Genomic DNA, 22,188 nt, shown 5'->3' with positions numbered 1-22,188 from the left:
TGGCTTATACGACCGGCACGACCTCATCCATTACCACTCAATTCATAAATGCGCGTCATGATTAGTAATTTACTATTACTGCAAAAACAAAATTAATTTCATCATTTTCCCCGGAGTATATCTTTTTCAAAATGTTTTCCACTCCTCTCACTCAGTAAATCACCCTCACGAGGCACTGAGGGGGTCAGAGAAAACGTCAGCTTTTTATATAGAGCAATCCTCAGAAAACAATCGACGCTATTTTTCCCATCATTCGCGAAGATACCCCGGGATAGTTACAGCACAGGATCGCGATTCGCAAGATTAAAGTTTGGGATATTGGACCTTGTAAAATATTTAACAGAACGAAGAAAATCGAAAAAAGATGGATTTAAAGAAAAAAAATGAAGGCGGGGGATGGGGGATATCAGAAGGCCATGGTGGTGGGTGTCACACTTCGTAGATGAGGAACTGAGTGGAAGGAGTGGGGTATGTGCGAGGAGAGGTTAAGGGTAAAAATAAAGAAATTTAAAAAAGAAATATTTTTCAGGCGCTCTGGGGGAGGATCGAGGTAGAAGAAAAGGGCGAGGGGTGAGGGAAGCCGTCGGCTGAGTGGGGTGAGATGGGGAGCGTCTTTTTCGCAGGGGTATTTTTCACTCTCCCTTCCTCCCGAGACGACCCTCCTCCACCCACAACTCTTCCCTCCCATTCCTTACCCTCATTTTGCCCCGTGATATATTTCTTCTTATTATGCCTGACCTCTGCGATAACCAACGGGTCTAAATTTTCTCCCGGAGCAGGGGTAGGGAAGGCGGGGGTGAGGAGGTTATGAGAGAAGAAAACGGTGGTTGTGAGAGTGGACCCGGGAGGGGAAGAGGTGGGGGCAAGAAGTCTGCGCTAGCCCCGCCAGGAGGCAGCAGCCGCAGTGGTAGTCGACGATATGGTGTGTAGAGAATGGTGCGACGGTATCGTGGAGTCCCTCGATCACTAAGCAGTAGAAACATAACTAAGGCAAAATAATCGTCCAAACCAGAAACAATTTGCACACCACCCCACAAGACGCCTCGATAAACGTGTGGCGGGAGGTGTTAGGACACCAGCCGTAAACCGGTACGAGAATACTTCTTAAAAATTAGGTGCGCGTTCTGAGAGAGTTGACTGCCACTGTAAATAGTTAAGGCAAGCTTCTCACGGCCCCTAATAATATTTTTAATTTTGGAAAAATAATTTTTCAATGCAATAAATTTTCTGTTCACATGATCGACGAATCTATGAAATTAATATTAATAATATGATATAATATTAATAATAAAGTAATAAAGATGTTACTACACCTGCCGTAAACCGTCACGAGAATACTGTTGAAAAATTATGCGAGCATTTTAGGAAAGTTAGTTAGTTCCATAGTTGAATCTAGCAAATATTCAAGTGCTCATAATTCGGTGGAAAAACTAATTCCGCTACCTATCCGTTCGCAAAAATATCTCTCTCATTTTATTGTTTCTATCAGGCCTGAAAATATAACGCGGCTCTATGAATTATTCCGTGTCTTTCAGAAAGACATCGGTTATTATTTGCTCAAGCAAACATCAAGATATCCAAATGTTTACGAGTTTTCTCCAGACCTGCTGAGTCATATGATACCGTCACCACTTATGGGACTGTATGAAGCTCTACTCAGACCATATAAATGCATGTTGCATGGGCAACTCTAATCGAGTAAGTTGAAATTGAAGATTATGGTATGAGATTAACAGAATAGAAAAGCACTATTTATGTCAGCTAGCATTATATTTTATTATCTCAAGTCAATGTTAATACGATATTAGGGAATTTCACATCGAATTCATAAAAATTGAACAAATTGGAATGGAAATGAAAGCATTTTTTCCGTATGAAAATAAAAGTTTATAACAAAAAAGATTGCGAATGTTGCATGTAAATATCAGCCGTACACAAAATTACTTTAAGAAGTCCGGGTGTCCGCGTCAAATGTATACTTCAGCTTCTATCATGTCCAAGGGCATTATGGCTTTGTTTGTCAAATGTACATTCATGTTAAAAGAACAATCCAAATCTAGTCTTCATTCATATGCGGCAACAGAAACACTCCCTCATTCTCTTTACCATTGATCCAGGTGGCCCCAACAGCAACCGATACCACTGACGTCATACCGTTAATATTTTCACCTGAAGAGCCCATATATGTGGCATGGTTTTAAGCTACTTGTTTCGAGTTGCGCATGCGCGGAGAGGTCTATGAGGCTCGTGATGCTAATGGTACAGGGTAAGTTCCTCATGTCGTCTCATGATAGTTTTAATTTTTCGACAAATATTTTTCCCATGCTATATATCTACTATTTAAATGATCAATGAATCTATACAATCAATATTAAATACTAGAGTATGGTGACAAGCGAAATGAACGCGATTGGTAAAAATATTTTCCGCATTAAAATGAGAATTAGTGACCTATTAAAACATTGTTTTAACACGACGAATGTTACGCTATGAGAGAAATTGTACGTACAAGGGCCACTATGTTTACTGTAGTGCAAGCAATAAAAAGCTGTAATTTGACACTAATAATTTAAGTAACAAATATTTTCCGAGTGACTTCTATTGCGTGGGTATAATTTGGGACCAAATGCTACGACGCTGAATTACACCTAGGAGCTTAGGTATGTGCTTACGTACAACGTGATCTAAGGCAGCCTTGGTGGTGGTCGGCGAGGCGGAGTGCGGCATGGTACCGTGGAGACATCCGATCGATTCCCCTCCCGCCCGTCTCCTCGCTGGTGTTCATTGAAGGCGCCGGTCGAAGCAACGACACCATTAATGAAAAATCTTGGGGAACATCAAAGGCCGTACTATGGACGACGCTCGTTCCTCTCCCGCTATTTTTTTTCTGTTTTTTTTTCCTCCTCCATCCGATCCGCCACGCCCCCTTACCCGCCTCGCTCGTTAGTTCCCTCGCCTCCCCTCTCGCCGTCTCTCCCGGCTCGTCGACCGTATTGCCACGCTGCCACAAAATTAAAGATTTGTCGCTCAAAAAATAACCATAGCATTGATTATCGAATCGTTTTCCTGCGCCAGCCAACCAATGGGATGGACGATCCGGATTTGAATAAAAAAAAATGCGAGGAAAAAAAGAATCCTCGATATTTTGGAGCGAATGCGTTTGCTTGTACTGTCAACGTGGTTTTTATATAGCACGGTTATATTCAAGGTTTTTTTGAATGAGTGATAATGTAAATGGTGCAAAAGGTTACCTACCCAAAAAGGAAGTTAGCATCAAGATTATACTATAGAAAAACAAGCGGATAATAAAAGATTTGGATTTCCATAAAACAAATAAAAATTTCGGACGCGGGATATCAATTATGATTTTTAGCCAAATTTAAAAATTACCTGGCAGCCACAAAATTAAACATTTGTCGCTCAAAAAATAACCATAGCTTTGATTATCGAATCGTTTTCCTACGCCAGCCAACCAGTGGGATGGACGATCGGGATATGAATAACAAAACGTGAGGATGATGAATCCTCGACATTTTGGAGCGAATGCCTTCGCCTGTACTGACAACGTAGTTTTCATATGGCACGTATTTCAAGTTTTCATTTATCAGCGATAATGTGAATGGTGTAGAAGGTTGTCCAAAAAGGAAGTTAGCATTATGTTTACACTAAAGAAAAAGATAGAGCTTGGGATTTCCATAATATATGTAATAAGTTTGAACACTGGATGCCAATTATATTTTTTTTGCAAAATTAAACAATGAACAGGCTTTCAAATCAAAAGGTGATGAGCTTTCTAACAGCAGCTTCAGATGAGGCACATTTTAGTAATACTATAGTTATCAAACTCGTTGTATTGAAATACATTGCACCTTTGATTGAAATACATGCATACTTTGAGCTTACCTTGAAATTTTCATTTCCTAAACAAATCGCTAGAATGTACTCAATCGATTGTAATATACTTTTTTTACTTATGAGAGAAGTACAAAGACTCAACGTAAGAAGTAAAACAAAGATGAAAAATTAATTCGGTCGCAATACGGCAAATCGAAATATCATGTACTAAAATAATACCAAAAACATTCATTAGAAACTTAAGTAAGTTGCAACTATCATTAATTATGTGTGTACATGTAACTTCTATTATAATATTACTTTTCACGACCCGTACCTTTAAAAAATTCCTAAACAGTGACCATTAGCATTACAACCATAACGAATGTAGCAATCTTGCCATTTATTGAAAAGCTAAATGGCTACGGAACCGGCACATTAAGCCGAGAATAGAGGAATTCATATAATAACAATAAACCCTTTCTTGGAACAAAGAATTTTATGCCCATTTCTATGCATGTTAATTCCTTGCGCTCATGCCCTAATTTTCTTTGTCCTCGCAGAGACTGATGGAGCAAGCCGAGCAAGCCGCCCTGGCCCACAAGTTCGACCGCCACTCGTCCTTAAATTACGTCAACTCCCGCCGCTTGAGCGACTACTACGGAGGCGCGGATTCCGGCGGTGGCGGGCAGGGGGAGGGCAGAGGCGGGGATGGCGGTGACGGGGACGGCGGGGGAGGCCGTGGGGACGAAGGCGACATCAACCTCTTCCTCGACCCACACTTTGGCTACCTCGCAGTCAACTCCAACTTCAGTTGTGTACTCCTGCCATCCGGAGTGCACGAGAAAGGTGAGTGGCCATTAGATCACTTGAATGTCGACCCTGAATGGGGTCATCCCTGAGCTTCTGTTCTTAATTTCGGCCGGAACGGAGTTCCGGCACATCTCAGAGAAATTTGGGTATTATTTACAATCAATTTGAGAGTCGTATATGGATAGAAAGTTTTTTTGTCATCGTGTTTTTATATTTGGTAAAACATGATCCCTCATTATAACATTTATTACAAGTATTAATAAATCGGAAGTTTTCGTGGGATTGTGTTTAAAAATCATGTTTGCATTAAATACGTTGGTTTACGTTTCGGTGCATAACAGTTTATGCATTGAGTACTGCTGAGCCGGAATCATTCGGACCCAAAACATTTGAAAATACGGTAGGTGGAAGAGACATATGAGCTAAGAGGGAAAAAATCTTCCTCATTCAGTCAATCTCTTACAAGTTAAAAATAAAAAATAAAGTCGGAAAGCAAAAACTTTAGAACCTCTTTGTGTCAGGGAAGATCACTGATTTGCTGATTCCGAAAACAGCGTTTGTTTGCAAGTGTTTTCGATTGAAAATTTTGTTTCCTTTTAATTTGAAATATCACGTTGAAGGAAAGAAATAGGATTTTAATAACACCTATTTACAGATACTTAATTCACTAAATTTTCCCAATTCCTATAATAATGTTGAAGATGAGGATTTCAATGTTGTCCTCAGCATTTAACTACAACGTTGCAACCCTGAGCGATCTGTTTACATCTACTCCGAGGTGGAAAACAGAGCAATGCAAGACCACGGGGAACATACAGACCAGATCTCGCGCTCAAGGCCTAGGCGACCATTTCATGACGCCATTGTGGTACAGTGTAGACGCAGGTTGCATGATTGTCTAAAGGCAAAATGTCAGGGGAAGGGTACGAAAGCCAGCGCAAAAACCGAATTTAAACCGCTGACCACTTCTTAAAGCAATAACTTTGCAACAAAATCAGAGAGAGAGGATAACAAATCCCAATAATTTATAATGTGAGATATTTCGGAAGTAAGAATAGCTGAGACCTGTGGTACGTCTAAGCTAGGTAACCATTTACCACAAATACCACATGGCTGAAAGTATTGAGCATACTACGCCTCCATGCAGTACATAGTTCTCACTGCCATCGCTTTCAAACCGATGATGTTAGGGCAAACGGGCGGGCGAGTGGATTCTTCTGAGAGACGAGTTTTTAGAGCTTTTTCTTTTCGTTCGGCCAAAATAGTTGATCACCTTTTATCTGAAAGAGCGGGAATACTTTTCGCTAATTTCACACCAAACAACAAGTCTTAAAGCCATCAAAATACATATTTACTTCTAGCATCCTTCGAAAAAAAGTTCAAATTTATACATTCACTCTAATTGCTTCCATTGGGTGAAAAATTAGCATTCATCGCAGCCATAATCAGCAAGCTTTTTCACGAAAAAATGTAAGTAATCAACGAAAAAAATAGAATAACCTACGTATGCATCTGAAATGTATCGAGCGAGAGAGTAACTGAAACATTATGAATATTAGGTGAAGCTTCAATTACACCGAAAGCACCGAGAGAACAACTGTAAAAAAATCCAAAACTGCAGTAACAATTGACTTTGTACGAAGTCACGCGCACGGGTGTAAATTTCATCCTTTGGTGTACTCAATCCAAAACTGTTAAAAAATATTCCGAAATTAGGATTGAAAAAGGAAAAATTCGAGGAATTTTGTGAAACGAGGGCAGTCACCACCGTCTTAACACTGACAATGCGGTGAATACTTCACATAAAATTCAGTCGAATGCACTTTTGCACAAAAGCAAGGTAATCAGCGCAGAACTAAGAGAGAAAGGCCATAAGCATCGTCTCTTACGACCTTCATCGCTTTCCTCACGTTGCCGTTGGTTCCAATCGCTCTACCGACGCAGCGTAAGCAAGGCTGATTTAATGTGACTCAGCTTCCCGCCCGCACGGCAGGAATCGCAGCGCCGTTTAACACATATTGCGACCGACGTTTGCAGTGAAATCTCTGGCATGATTAGAGCACCTGAGTTTACCGGCTCAGTTATCTGGAAAGTTTACCATTAATTACTTATGTCAGCCAATTACATGGAAAACTAGACCTGTTTGAACAATTAAATGCGTCGCCATCGATAGCATTGTACCGCGGCAGATTTATATGTAAATACCAATAGATAGTCTTTGAAAAAGAGCTTGGTGTTAAAAAAAAAAAGCGATCAGAATTTAAATTTCGCAAATTTTTAGTGGAAAGTTGGCGAAGAAGTCGATGAGTCCGAAGGAATATTTGTTAATTTATATTCTAGCGCCGCACAGCGGTGAAAATTACGGCAAAAGCAACCTTCCGCGAAAAAAAATAATTTTACCATTTTAATAGTTTTGAGTTTGATGATTCCAATTTCACTGTAAGTAGGCACACCAACATGTAGCTTTTTGCATAAAAGTAATATAGTACACGCAGAACTAATTGTAAGTGAGAAAGGTCAAAGGCGTCGAACCTAACGAACTTCATCGCTTTCCTCGAGTTGGTTCCAATCTCTCTGCCTACGAAGCAAAAGTGAGGCTGATTTCATGCGATTCAGCATCCCACTGGCACGGTGAAAGTGGCAGCACAGTGGAACACAGAGCGATTATCTTTGAAGGAGTGTATGCTTAAGTGATTCTAAGTAAATTTCGTTTCGTGAAAATTTAATAAAATAAAAAAATAAAGTACTTCTTCAAATCAAATGGTTTATCAAAAAGTTCGTCGTTGTTTACTGGGTGTGAACTGTTTCATAAGGTGTGAAAGCCGTTAAATTCTTTCAAATCTAAGCAGCTATATTTTTGGTTACTGTTAGGTGAAATAATTCTAATTAATAATTCAGAAGGATTGCTTACCAAAACTACCATTAATTAATCTGGATTCAGTCAGATACACCACTATATTAACGCAATGACCGCCCGTTACAATATTAAAACGACTGTAAGCCTGGGTGCTTTTTCGCGTTAACTTTCCAACCTTTAATGTGTGGAATTCACGCGACATGGGTTTAGACCAGAGTGAGCTCTACACTCACCAACCCAAACAAACCTTCGGGTTAAAGCATTAGGGAAATTTGAAGGGGAGGGAAGTTATCTCCAAAATTTGTTTGGAACTTCTTATACTAGCGAGAGACTCCGCAAAGTGAACCGATCGCAGATTTTTTTTTAATTGTGAGGGGCCAAATATTGTTTCTTTACCAAAAGTTCATAGAGCTCCTCTGAATATTACGCCGTGGTTTGGAAACCCCAAGGCGACTAGTGGGCGTTAAAAATTTAAACCGGGAGGTGGGGGGGTCACATAGATACATTTGGGATAATGATGAAATTGAGGCTTTTTACCCCACCCCTCCCATGCCCGTCTGCCCCATTTCACCCTTGGGCTGCGGGAGTTCACGATTTTAGCTGCAAGCCTTTACACAAGGGACACCCCTTCTGCGGGAGGCACCCCCTGCCACGAGGGCAGGTCTTGCAGAATTATGCCCCTAAGCGATCCTTATGGTGATTGAAATTGTCCAAGTGCAAGATATCCAAGTTGCAATAAAAATTTTGGGTAAATGCCGCAGTCAGCGTGCAAAACGTATGAAAACGTTCCCGCACTCTAAGGGTTAATCCATGGTGACAATTCAAGAACGGATAATCATTATTACCACGGTAATTTATTACTTGAGAAGCAGTTCGCTAGACACAGAAATGCATGGGGCCGGGTGATTTGAAGACGAAGCAGAAATCTTCCGGTACAGACGCTTTGAGCAAGGAAGGGAATCCCAGATCTACTAATCGCAGTAATTCAGGCGAAAACCTTAAACAGTTTGAAGTAATCAACAGCTAATACTCCATCGAGCCGCCACACACAAGATCGGGGGCCACATTGAGCCGGTGGTAGCTGACCCCAGATCTAAAATTATTCTCGTCTTGAAAAATGGAAAAACGGACCGTATCATAGTTTCTTACTTAACTGAAACTTTATATGTACCTAAAACAGTACATACGTCACACTTGCCGTTCGTAGGAGTACTTCAGCGCGGCACTGCCACTCGTCATGATATGGCTACACTTCCGATGAGTGGCTGGGCATAACCCACTGATACTCCGGAAGCGGAGTACATCTTTATGCCTCCCATCTTACTGATGCAAGAAATCACAATATTTTGGCCAATCTTGACTTAACGGAGAATAACCATGGAGTGTTACGCAGAAAATACGTACCACCTTCAGTCGGCTGAACGCGACTGCCTCCAAGCGCCACTTGACCACTCGGTGTGATGTCCCGATAGGCCAGCTCTGATGCATCATTTGGAACTCTTCTTTTTCTGAAGCCTATGTAAGAGTAAAAAGACTAATAAGTATAAACGCTACTGTCACAATTTCTTCTCAGGTAAGGAAGTCCCTCTAGAGACGACAAGCTATTCAAAGCGAACCCCCAATCTGAGATATAGGAGCGACTAAAGTACCGTTTCTCTCTCTCCCACCACGCAAATCTAATGCGCCGCGACAATTTAAAAAAGGAAGCCTACCAGCTCCTTTTAAAATACCGGCGGCCATATAAATACGTACGCAGCGTTAAATGCTCAAGCAGTGGTCGCGTTCAGCCAATGCTGCAGCTGAGTCAAACTCAACAGTTACTCGCACGATCAACCGGTAACAGTAATGCCCATAAATAGTCACAACACGCCGACTCAACGGCGAGTATCGATGAGGTATTCAGCAGGATGATTTCCGCCGGTTAGTTTCACGTGAACGTGACCACTGACCGAGAAATCGACATATAGTCATAATTTTTAGTAATGTATCAAATTTCACCTGATGCAATGTAAAGCAGCTAATTAATGAGGGCTAGCTAATATACCATTCCCGTTACTACCTCTGGCTATCACCATAGTTCTATATCTCAAAAACGACATTCTCAAAAAAAAGGTGGTTGGAGGAACAAGATACCTTGGTGTGTAGTGAGACGTCATCCTTAAAAAGGAAAGATCCAAGCGCTTCCTTACATTAAAGCCATTTGTCCTTAATTAAAGCGCTACTGATACAGGGATAGTACAACAATAACTTGAATATTAACCCCAGTAGAATTGTCTTCAGACTTAATGATTTTTACCGTCTCACTTCAATCTCGCAACTCGATTACCCTCGACAGTCGATAGTTTAAATGGTTTAAATAAACCAATGAGCCAATAGAAAACGATTTCATGGCGAAAGGTACTTTTCGATAGTCAATTGTTTGGCGCCACGACTCAAGAATGGCAAATATATGTGGTATTTTACTATTGTGTATCAACCTTATTCTTTGCTGGAGGTTGTAGCAAATGACCATGTTTAGTTCAATGAGAATCGAATATTCAGGAGGAACAGCTAGTGGTCTAGGGTAACTACGATTGTGAACCTTTTCGGAGGTAGGTAGCAGGAGGTTGGGTAGGCTGAGTTTTTCTATTCACGGTCCCTATCTAAGGGCCATACTAATTATCAAGGTGAAGTCAATATAGTTGTCATAATGCTGCCTTCATCTATTTAACGCCACTGAAACCTACGAACGAACGTTATGACTTTGTTGTTATAGTGATAATGTTAGACCTGCCTATTCTTCGATTCTTTGTTTAAATTTTGTATTTTTTTGTCGCCATGTCACCTTCAGGCTCGTGTTTTGTGTACTTTTCTCCAAAATTCTGTTATCTTGGTATTTAGTGTCGTATAACTTTCTATAGTATGGTGTGTTCATCCATCTCTCTCGACTAATGCCTCAAAATGCTTTGCAATGAAGAAGTATTCATTAAGTCATTAAATTGTCTGACTCACGCGCAAGTCACTTGCAGTGATCACCCCGAACTAGGGCGCTCTTTATTTAGGGCTAAATAACAATTTTCTAATTTTTATTATTTTTAGATGCTACTTATTTAATTTGGATTCTTTCTTTTCCCCTTTACAGCCGCTGACGTGAGAAATGCTATCAAATGGTCAGAATATCTTGACCAGGTATTCATTGGAAACTATGAGCTTGATCCTACGCTTACCTGGCAGTATTTTGGAAGTGCCCATGGATTTCTTAGGCGCTATCCAGGTTGGTTCTGTTCTTGCTTATCTTTCACCCAGGATTATGATTATGACTTTAATCCCTTGGCAAAATTTCTGTATTTATAAATAGTGATGCGTATTATCATCATTGCTCCTCTTCTGTGTACTATGTATCATTTAAATTGACCATAGAAGGATATATTATGCTTGATCAGATTTAATTATGCCATAAGCTAGAACATTTTTATTTTTAAATGCCTCCAGATGATTGGAATCATCCTCCAGAATCCACAGTATTTCCACATATTCAATATGCTTACTAAAGGAAAATTTTTCACCTTTTGCATTTAAGCTTTGTAGATATATGACTTTGGTAGCTTCCCTATTTGTGATTAGCACTTCATCAAAACAGAGATATGGGCTACATACCATTGATTTACTCAGGAACCTTTGAAAATCCCTGCAAAGTATAACATATCCGCTGTTGTCATTCGTTGCAGAACAAATGAAAAAAATTTGAACTTCGTATTTGTTCTTTGTTTTGACCATGCAATGTGCTTCTATTTTTTATTCTTATTTCCTTAAAAATTATGTCATGGCTTATTCATTTGCAGCAAGCAAATGGCCAACAGGCTCAGTGTCCAGTACAGATGAGGACTTCAGAACATCACAGTGGTACCTTTCTGCAGCCACTAGTCCCAAAGATTTGGTCATCCTTTTTGATGCCTCTGGGTCAATGAGTGGCTCTCGCAGGGAACTTGCACGAACAACTGCATCGGCAATCCTTGACACACTGGGAGCTGATGACTTTGTGAACATACTTCGCTTTGCAGACACCACTGAGAGTATTGTTCCATGCTTTAAGGACATGCTGGTTCAGGTAACTATTTAATAATCTTGTACAATCTCATTTTTACCTCATAATATCAACGTCCTGCCCATTATATTTCTCAATCAAGGGATGTATATCAGCTTGAATGTGTTCTACTTCTGCTCATAACTTATTAAGCTCCATAAACTCCTTATATTTTAAAAGTTAAAGTCATCTTCTTATTATATTGGTTATCATGATAATTCTAATCGTTTCAAATTAAATTTTAAGGACATTGTCATGTTATGATACATACTAATAAGCATTGGTTAAGAAAAGTATAATTCTAGAACATGTAGTATTTAAGGCATGAATGCATGTACAAATTTTTATATGTGTATTAGTTAAAAATTTTCAATGGCGATACAAATATTTTATTTCCTGCATTCATTTACGTTTAACTTAAAATATGTCTTTCCTTTAGTAAGTACTGAGGCAGCATGTTATGTATATAATGAAGAAAAATTTGAGTTCTCAAATTCAGCGTTTTCCTTTAACAGATTGACATTGACATCATCATTATGGAATATAGAAATCAATGAATTTGGAAAGGAAATAAATTCATTATTTTATATTTATATAATGTGTAGACTTTTTTTGTGTCGTCTGACAGCGTTTGAATAATAATGTGGATCGTATGAATTATTGGCTGTGAAAATTAGAAATACTTTATTCTCCTGAATAGGAGTGTGGAAAAGTTATTGATATCATTAACAGCTTCTGTCCTATTCCTATTTGTCTTGTGCAGTATTACAATAGCTTTAATTTTTAACGAAAAAATTTGTAGCAAACTGTCACTCTGATCTAAGGAATAACAAGGATGCGAATAAAGTAAACAATTAAGTCCAGATACATTCTTGTATTTCATCTGAGTTGAATAGCCGTCTAATAGGAGGAGAATCTTATGCTAAGGTGGCAACCTCTAGGCTTTCAAGTCTTAAATAAACCCTTCTTTTTATAAGATTAATATTGAATTTTCCTTCACTTTTTCTTTCTATGAATTAGTAGTGCATATTACCACCGGATTCTCTTCATTAATGGTCCTGTGAGATCACTGTTAAGGGAAGGTCCTATCTGTATCTTTTGGTGAAAGTTTTAATGTATAAGTATTTTGAAGAATGATTCTCTAATCTGGCTATCATTACTCCTTTTAGGGAAGTAGAGCCAATATACGAGAACTAAGGAATGCTTTAGATAATATCAAACCAGAAAATATCGCCAATTTTTCGTCAGCCTTGATCACAGCGTTTGAACTCCTTCATAAGGTAAGTATCCCTGATATAATGCATCATTCTTCATTAAATCCCAAATAGTTACGTATTTTAATGTTGTACTAAGATATTTTGCTCTGTAGAATACCAACATCATTTCTTTAATTATTAAAATAAAAATAACTAGTTCATCTTTGATTTTTTTACAGCAGACTCCCGATTATCCGGGTGTGGTTTATCCAGTTTTCGGATTATCAGTGCATGATTTTCACTCTCTTTCAATTTTTTCCGCTATATTTTTTAAGAAAAAAAAATGGGCGAAAAATCATCGGAATTACGGCATTAATTCTAGGATACACAGGGCTTATTATTTGCAATAGAATCCCCTTCGTAAAACGGAAGCGATCACGCGCTAGCTGCATTCATGGGAGCACTGTGCTCCTGTTTTCCAAGCCTCGCTGTGCGCGACCGCGGTCCCTGATCATGGATATACGTCGCGCAGCAGTTGCAACTTGGTTACTTGTGCAAGACGCGACTACGTGGCGTGGTGCCTTACGGTGTAGTTTCCAATGTAGAGCAGTGGTTTTGAAGCATTCGTGCAAACCACTTTTCTGTATCCATGATCACACAATCTGGGATGTGTGGTTTTGGAAACCAGGCCTTACACGGAGCATTAATAATACGAGTACAACCATGTTATCGCCGCTAAAAAGATCGTGAGCTGGCGAAGAAAGTTCTCAATGAGTCCAGGAAGCACTCTTAAATAACAGAATAACTGCATAAATAGTAGTATATTGTTTGTTATACGTAAATTATGAACATTACAAGACAGTTAAGAGAAAGTTTTGATTATCCGTGTTTTCCGGTTATTCGTGCCATCTCTCCACCACATTAGCGCGGATAATCGGGAGTGTACTGTATTTGTTCCTTTAATGAAATGAATGCAATTGATTATTGCCTAAACTTCATGGTTTTGCTCTTGCTGGTTGAAAAATAGCACATCACGCTGAAGTAGCTGAAGAAATGCATGCTTAAAAATTTAATTATTTGGAAAAGTCTCTCATGAAAATGTGATCTAGTAGTGCCAAGATTGAATCTCACAGTTACTTTTGGCTAATACCTCTCCGTCTTGTAATAAAGCATTGCCTATGGTTTTCTTGTAACCATAGCAAACAATAAATAATAAATATTTTATTGGTCCCGTTGATATGTAGTGACATATATAGGCCCCGTCATAGAAAATGTTGTTACCTCAGAATTAATTTCAAGTTATGAATCATCAAGGGCTGTTTCTTTTTTCCAGTACAATCGCACAGGACAAGGATCCCAGTGCAATCAGGCAATCATGATCATCACTGATGGTGCACCTCATAGTTTCCGGGAGATATTCAAGCAGTACAATTGGCCTCACATGCCTGTCCGAGTGTTTACATACTTGGTGGGCAAAGATGCTGTGAATGCTCCTGATCTCAATTGGATGGCTTGTGCCAACAAGGGTTAGTTTTTATACTATTTCAGTTGAGCTTCAACCATATCCATCATTCAATTATCCATCTATTGGATTAACTGTCGATTAGCCAGTCCCCTTAATGCTCCCTAACTTTTTCTTTCCAAACTGCCTCTATTCTCCTTTTCCTTTCATTCCCCATCTCAAAAATTGAAAGTGTAATTTTTTCAATGGTGTAGGTGTAAAATTTGTAGAAAAGCATAACTCAGATTCCAAATTAACACGTTGTGTACGGATGGCGAGTGTTCTCGTCATTTTTTTCCCGAACGTTCCAGACGGATGACGAAGATTCTCATCGTTTAGGCGCGTCAACCTAAACAATTTTAAAGCGTACAATACGAATTCGCTCGCGGTATGCTTTAAAATTGTTTACGTTGACGCACCTAAATGATGAGAATCTTCGTTAATCGTCCGGAATGTTTGGGAAAAAATGACGAGAATTCTCGCAACGCGTTAAGTAGCAATTTTAACCCTTTAAGGTCCATAAGGATTGCAGCCATTAAATTGCAAAACAATATACATTTTTAGGTTAATATGTATTGATGCGTGGATTCCAAAAACGTTTAAATAAAAGTGATATCTCTCTAAGTGTCTGAGATACAGTTTGGGACAAATATGTCCCAGACTTCCCAGTCTTCTCAGGTAAGGGTAAAATTCATTCAGCATAAGAAAATCACAGGTGCTGATTATGGTGTGTTTTATTGCTATTTATTGGGCCAATGAATATTGTTTAAAGGTATTTTTTAAATCTCATTTAAAAATTTTAAAGTTCCATGCATATGGTAACGTATGGCATGTCGATAAATTTATAAAAATAATAATTAAACTAATATAACAGAAAAATTTCCAATTTTTTCAGAGCATCCATCAACGTCGATCATGATAAAATTTTACTGTATATTGTTTCAACTGCTATCAATGAGAAACATACTTTATCCATAAAAATTAATTATAAACAACTATGTCAAAAAATGAAAGATACTACATGTAATTCTTTTCGTATGACTGAAGTCCTACGAATGGTGATGACAATGCATCCTGTTGTGAAACACAAATAAACCTGGTATATTCCACACATATTAGTTATTCAGTTTTTAATGTTTGTCATTTTTTGCATATTCAGCACACCTCTTTCATCTAGGCATTTTTAATAACTTCTGTTCATGCTGTTCCTAATACTACGGACAGGATCAGCCAAAACACCTCTCTTCATATTGGAATGGTTTCCGATAGAGAACCTTGCTAAAATAAACTTGTATTGGAGAGGCAAAGTGGCCTTATGCTCAAGATTCTAGCTTTTATATAGCTTTGTGAATAAATAGCGTTATTTACAGCAATACCCAACATATCAAAAAATATTTGCAAGTAGAAATTAATCTTTGCCTTTCTGTCAATTTTGTGATTTTTTAGGCCCATTAGATCGACCCCACCCATGAACTTGTTTTAAGGTATCATATACTAGTACTTTATGAAACATTGACCAGAAATGTGTGTAGAGAGAAAATAAGATGAAAAACCTAGAATCATGACTGTGCTAGCCAACTGTATTGAATATATTGTGGAAGGTCAGTAATATTGATCGTAAATGTATTTGATATGTATCCAAATAATCATACTTTAAATTTTAAGCACATAATTGTGGTAATCAGAAACCTGATATTATTACGCGTTAAATTTTTTCTCTTCTCATATAAGCGACCTTATTGTGTGCTCATCCTTATAGAACTGTGAAATAAGCCACAGAATTTTCAGTAATGTGGAAGAATCTGAATTATCATGGAATTCTTTGTTTTTGCTGTGACTTTCTCAGAGAGCTTGGAAAGAACCAAAGAAAAATTTAGAGAGAGGTTTACTCACTTGCATTACAATCTGAAGGTAGGTTTGGTTTGGTGAGGATAGACCCCATCTCAGAGCAACCTTTAGTCAGGTGTATGTCACTCATTCAGGGTATTGGGTGCATTTCCTCTCCCAGGGCCGACCTGTTTTATGACGATTTTAGTGGAGGGAGCTCAAAAGTTAAACTAAGGATTTGAACATGGGACCCTTTTTTCAGTAGCCAAGTGCTGTACCCTCAAGGCTACTGCTCTTTTCCATTACGATGTTAAATTATATAAATTAAACTTTTTCATTAAATTATAATGTCAAAATTGCCAAATTCCAGCAATTAAGAAGCTAGTTGTGTGAATGAACTGCTCTTGGCTTTCCAACTAGGTCAGTGTCCGATTGATGTTGGCCGAAATTTCGTTGGGATACTTTCCCAACATCCTCTGGGAAGATGATGATCATGATGTCGGACAACAGCATGCTGACCAGTAGCAGATACATAAAAAACTCGAGGGGGGTGCAAAAGATATCTTGAGTTACCTTTACTTTTTTACTAATAAAAAATAATCGAGTCACATGCAGAGTTTAAGAAAATGTTAGTTAAATTCATTACACACATATACAAGACAAAGCCATCTTATGATATAAAAAAAGTTATAATTGTGGTTCTGCGATGTTTAGCAATACGGGCGGGCCTGCAAGGGGGGGCACGCCTCCTGAACATCCATATCCGCCACTGATGCTGACCCATTTAGAAACTCAAGAGCAGTTCATTCAAGTTATTCACCTGGAAAAGCTTAATTAAAACAATTAGCACTTCGAGCTAGTTGTGCATTTACGTGTAAATAATGATAGTGTGTTGATCTATAGGCAGAAATCGATAATTTGAAGTAAATAGCTATGTAGTCTAAAAAATGGAATGATACTTATTTTAGGTCAGGCATATATGTACTTTAGGGTCCTCCTTGCTGATAGACAAATTATTTCTGTATTGCTTTGCCAGTTCTCTGTGAACAGCTTCCAAAGAGGGCTGCTAAACTCTTTTTATTAATAGCTGTATTTAATTATTGGAAGAACCTCAAAAGTGCTGTGTAGTTTAAAAAATATAATGTTGAATTTGTACTTATGTTGGAAATATTGCTATTTTTCTTTGTATGTGTATTTTATTATTCATTTTTGTGTCAATAGTAGTGTGCATTTGATTTAGGTAAAAAGTAATTTCATTTAGGCAAGAAACTCATTATTTTCATTTTGCTTCTTTTTGTAACAGGTTACTTTGTTCAAATTGGTGCCACCCATGAAGTGAGAAATAAGGTTTTGCAATACATTGAAGTGATGGCTCGCCCCATGGTTATGTATCAGAATGACCACCCTATTCAGTGGAGTCCTGTTTATGCTGATACCAAGGTGAGTAGTTTTTAATTCTAATGAAATTATGAAAATACAAAAGTATCTGAATGTCAATGAAGTCGTTTTATTAAATTTAGGGACAGATATTATGAATGAGTACATGTATTTCTGAATTGAGGTATGACATGGATACGGTAACTCTGGGAATTCCTTTTCTTCTTGAATGAATTTTTGCTATCTTCCTACATTTTTTGAGGGAAACTTCTTTGGAATTCTCTTAAAAGCATGTTTTGTTACCACTTGTGTGAAAATCATTTATTGACTGTGATCCTAATGGAATTTAAATATTGTAATGGGAAGGTCGGATAGGATATGTCAGATCCAAATATTTGCTGATATTATTTCCCACCGGATATTGAAATCAGATCCAAATCCACTGAAAAAAATATCAATCTGGCATTTTTCATCATTACCAAATTGGTGGAGGCACCAAATTTTTGTGAACTGCAATTACATGACAATGGAGCAAAATTTTCTTGTTTAGCAAAATTTACTCTGATATGTATTGCTTTAATTAATATGTTGTGTGAAAATGCTCCCATGAGTGAAGGAGTTAGCTGCAGTTTTATGAAATGAGATTATGATGATGATTTCATTATGAGAGCTAGTTAAATAATTTAACATTTTTTGTGCGCCCCATGTTATTACACTTCAAACTTTGATCTCAGCTATGTCACTTTGTGCTATTATGCACCAGACTAATGACAGGGACTGGTGTCAGGTGAAGCAGCGCGGCTCCATCAGTGTCCTGCTTCTTCTGACTTAGAAGGGCCAAGATGGTTTTACTAGTTTAATTGGACTCAGTTTATTACTACTTCAACTGGTCCACATGTCTTCCCATTTCTTCAAAACTGGCACTCACAGCAATGATCTAAGATCAAACACCAGCACCAAAGACGTTGATGAACAGCCATTGGTCAAGGCATCCTTTGAAGCAGTGTCCGCTCTTTCATTCCCTCTTATGTCCATATGTCGCGCAATCCATAAGAAAAGTATGCTAACATCTTTTTCTGCAAGTGATACGAGACATATCTGGATATCTTAAATGATAGGATTACTGGGAGAGAAATTTTGGATCGACGTTTGAGGGAGTAGTGCATTAAGTGAAATCAATGATCCAGTCCGTGTCTGGATCCATCCATCCCTAGTTGTAATGATGTTGAAAATAGCAATAACTTAGTTAAAGACACATATGATGCAAAACATTACTGCTCTTTTATATCTCCTTCATTGATTGTGCATATTTTACATTTTATTGTCTTCGTGCAGAGTGGGTGTGTAAGATCTGCTGGTGGCAGCTGTCCTGAATACCAGTTAATGACCACTGTTTCCACACCTATTTTCGACCGTCGCAACTACTCAGTAAGTCATCTTTTTTGTGTGAATATCTTGCAAATTTAGTTAAAAAATTATGTCTTCCTAAGTTCAATTTTGATGAATGTGGATCTCATTTGGATCTAGCTATCTACCTTAACAATCTTATTGTGACCTACCAATTTCATTTTTTTTTAAATCTATGTATTCCTCAACAGGTACGGGTTGCTAACTTGCTTGGTGTTGTGGGAATAGATGTGCCAATTCAGCAGATTAAGAAGCTAGTTCCTCCTTACAAGGTAAAGCATAGGTTCATATAAACATTTTTGCGGTATTTGATAGAGAAGGTACATTTTTCTATCTATATTGGATGTATAGTTTGTTCATATTTGTATTATATCAAGTACAAAGAAATTTTCCATCGCTTTTGTCTGATTAAAACTAAGGATGAGTCGGTTCTTAAATCCTTTCGGTTCTTAGTACCAGTCCAGTCCTCGGTTCTTGATAGTTGGTTCCAAAGGTGAACTCTTACCATCTGAAGTAATGGAAAATTTAAATTAACAATCACAAGAAGTGAATGAAAATAATTTGATAAATGTTGTAAATAAGCAGGAAAGCTCTGTAAAAAAAACTTAAGATCGTCTCCATAATTTTATTTGCCAAGTAAAAGAGTTTAAATAACATGTTGCGAAAGAATGCATGATCGACCAATACGATGTGATCCAACAGATCCTTGCCTCACCCTTTTTTCTGATTCAGAAATTCAAGGCCAGTGAAAGCCAAAACTTTGTATTATGTGTCAGCCTTAATATTTATAGCAGTATTTGAATTTTTTGGGTATTGTTTTTTCTTTTAAAATACCAAAGGAATATTGTGACATCCCTTCTATTATTTCCTTTTTAGCTTGGTGTCAATGGATACTCCTTCATTGTGGACAACAATGGCCATGTTCTCTACCATCCAGATTTAAGGCCATTTGTAAGTAAAATTTACAAACATTTCCATTGGTTTTAAACATTTAGGGACGAAAAACAAATTTTGCCACCATAGTGCCAACAATCTAACGATGATTACAGTGTTATAGTCGTTAATAAATTGCCTCTCATGTGCAAAACAGTAAACTCCCAATTATCCCAACTAGTGGTGGGGAGAGGAGGCACGAATAATTAGAAAACATGGAAAATCCAAACTTTCATTTTTATTTCTTATAACATTTATAATAAATTCTCAAATCTATCAAATACCAAATAAAAGTATTTAATTATATTTATTCACATAGTCTGTTATTTTAGATTTCTTTAATTGAGAGCTCTCTTCACATGACCAGAGACCTTTTTAGCTGTGATAACTTCATTTTATCTATATTCCCAATGCTCCATAGATCCAAGCAAACTGTCTACACAGGTGTGCAGCTGGCTATGACTCATGCGATTACTACTCCCATTATGTCAGCATCCACTTCCGTCTCTGTCTTTTCTTCCACACTCCCTTCCCTCTCCCATTTGATCTTGAGTGATCACAGCATAAACAATATCCTTATCTGTCGTACCTGTATGTTAGAAGCCTGGCTCATTTTCAGTAATCACCACTTTGTGAAAGTTGGAGGACAAATGATATCTTGGGACCATTTATGCCTTCATGCGACCAAAAAAATTTGGTTTCTTTGTGCTGTGTTCAACCGCTTGTGAGGATATAATTGTTGATTATTAATGCGAGGCATAATTGTGCATTTTTTATGTGAAAATTACATTTAAAGATCATATATGACATTTTATTACCTCAGGATTAGTTATCCAAGGAAGAAATCTTCCAAAATTAATCAAGAGTTTTTTTCCATTTGTATTTTGTAATCCTAAACCAGACGTCCATGTAAACTTCACACATTCCTTGACAGCAAGGGAAAAAAATAATTTATGTATAGGAAGGCAATTCTAATGGAATAATAAGCCTTATATGTCTTTGCATTAAAATATGATAAACTTGGTGTTTTTGCACCCAGTTTTATTTTTTATAAAGATTGTGGAGCGCTTAAGAAGGATGACACTCATACACAATTAATTGGGAGTAATATGACTTTATTTATATTTAAAAATATATGGCTAGTTCTTTTTGTTGCAGCTTTATATATCAAATCCATGTCTTTTAACCTGTTGTGTGTATGATTTTGTAAATTGCTTCTCCTTCATCCTATTTCACTCCTAAGTCTATAGGAAGTAATAAGTTTATCACGACTAATAAGACAATAATTGTGCATCTGTGATATGAAAATTACATTTAAAGATCATACATGACTTTTTATTAACGTTTTAATTAAAGTTTTAATAATGAATTATTTGTGGAATTCAGTGGTCGAGGAAGAAATTAAATATTAGCTTATCTAATATATAACTTTGAAATTTTGTCAGTATTTGCTGTTAGGTGCATGATTTGTCCAAATATATATTTTGCTATTAATCTCCATCAATCTCCATCTACCACATCAATGTCTCTAAATATATCGGTGTACGGAATGAAATACATTATTCATTAGAAAAAATAAAAGAAAAATTTTTATTTTATTTTATTAAGAGTTCTGAGATACCTAGTTTGGGGCATTAAATTATTATATGAAATGGATATTCTTGGTACAATTTAGCACATCAGGTCAATATTCAAATTTGGGAAAAAAAAGTTATCTTATTTCTAATTTTTATCCTTGTTGTTTACCTATCAAAATTTTCTGACCGTAATGTTATACTAATATTTAAAATTATTGTTTTTTCAGGTTGGAGGAAGCAATAAACAGGTAGGCTTGATCACATTGAATTAAGAATGATAATTAGATGTTGCAATCTAACTTTAAAAACTTGTCCATTGGCTTATTAAGTTATGTACATTGTCACCCTCAAACTGGTTACCTTAATTAATCCTACCTTATAAACAGTCTTTCAATGACAACCCATTAACAGAAATCATGGGCAAGACATTTAAAGTCCAAAAAACAAACGCTAATTATCTTATTCATTCACGTACATAAATTTAATTTTTTCGAAGATAAGATTGAGCCCAATTTAAAGCAATAAGTAAATACATATATTTATTTACTGATCAAAATATTCATGGATAATTTGGCAAGAATAGGAGTCAATTTTTATAATTTTGTATGAAAAAATCTCAGATCCTTTTTGGACTTATCATCATCTGGTAACGTTTATCGGCTTCGATATCCTTGCTAGCCTCAGAATCTCCCCTCTCTAAGTTGAGCAGGAGCTCTCCTTCACATCCGTGCTTGCCTTGTGTGCCTTTCATCTGCTCTCCTTCTCCCCCAAACTCCTTTTCTCGCTTTTACCTTTGCATCCTG

General features: G+C 37.4%; 1 protein-coding gene and 1 long non-coding RNA gene across 2 annotated transcripts in view; one reads left to right on the top strand and one right to left on the bottom strand.

The window, feature by feature from the left end:
- The window catches only part of LOC124157525, a 184,070-nt gene extending 174,277 nt beyond the window's left edge, over window positions 1-9,793 (bottom strand). The window contains exons 1-2 of the long non-coding RNA XR_006864609.1: window positions 9,638-9,793; window positions 8,909-9,019 (exon numbers count right to left, since the gene is read on the bottom strand). This is a non-coding gene — a long non-coding RNA (uncharacterized LOC124157525). The remainder of the gene's footprint in view (window positions 1-8,908; window positions 9,020-9,637) is intronic.
- Window positions 1-22,188, top strand: part of LOC124157523 (voltage-dependent calcium channel subunit alpha-2/delta-3) — a 315,282-nt gene that overhangs the window by 243,151 nt on the left and 49,943 nt on the right. The window contains exons 4-14 of the mRNA XM_046532332.1: window positions 4,398-4,479; window positions 4,540-4,683; window positions 10,626-10,757; window positions 11,326-11,591; window positions 12,737-12,847; window positions 14,097-14,289; window positions 17,395-17,531; window positions 18,804-18,896; window positions 19,067-19,147; window positions 19,752-19,826; window positions 21,613-21,633. Of these exons, the coding sequence (XP_046388288.1) occupies window positions 4,398-4,479; window positions 4,540-4,683; window positions 10,626-10,757; window positions 11,326-11,591; window positions 12,737-12,847; window positions 14,097-14,289; window positions 17,395-17,531; window positions 18,804-18,896; window positions 19,067-19,147; window positions 19,752-19,826; window positions 21,613-21,633 (1,335 nt within the window). The remainder of the gene's footprint in view (window positions 1-4,397; window positions 4,480-4,539; window positions 4,684-10,625; window positions 10,758-11,325; window positions 11,592-12,736; window positions 12,848-14,096; window positions 14,290-17,394; window positions 17,532-18,803; window positions 18,897-19,066; window positions 19,148-19,751; window positions 19,827-21,612; window positions 21,634-22,188) is intronic.

The sequence above is a fragment of the Ischnura elegans genome, chromosome 4 (genome assembly GCF_921293095.1).
Source record: "Ischnura elegans chromosome 4, ioIscEleg1.1, whole genome shotgun sequence".
Lineage (NCBI taxonomy): Eukaryota > Metazoa > Arthropoda > Insecta > Odonata > Coenagrionidae > Ischnura > Ischnura elegans.
This window is presented reverse-complemented; position numbering and strand designations above follow the sequence as displayed.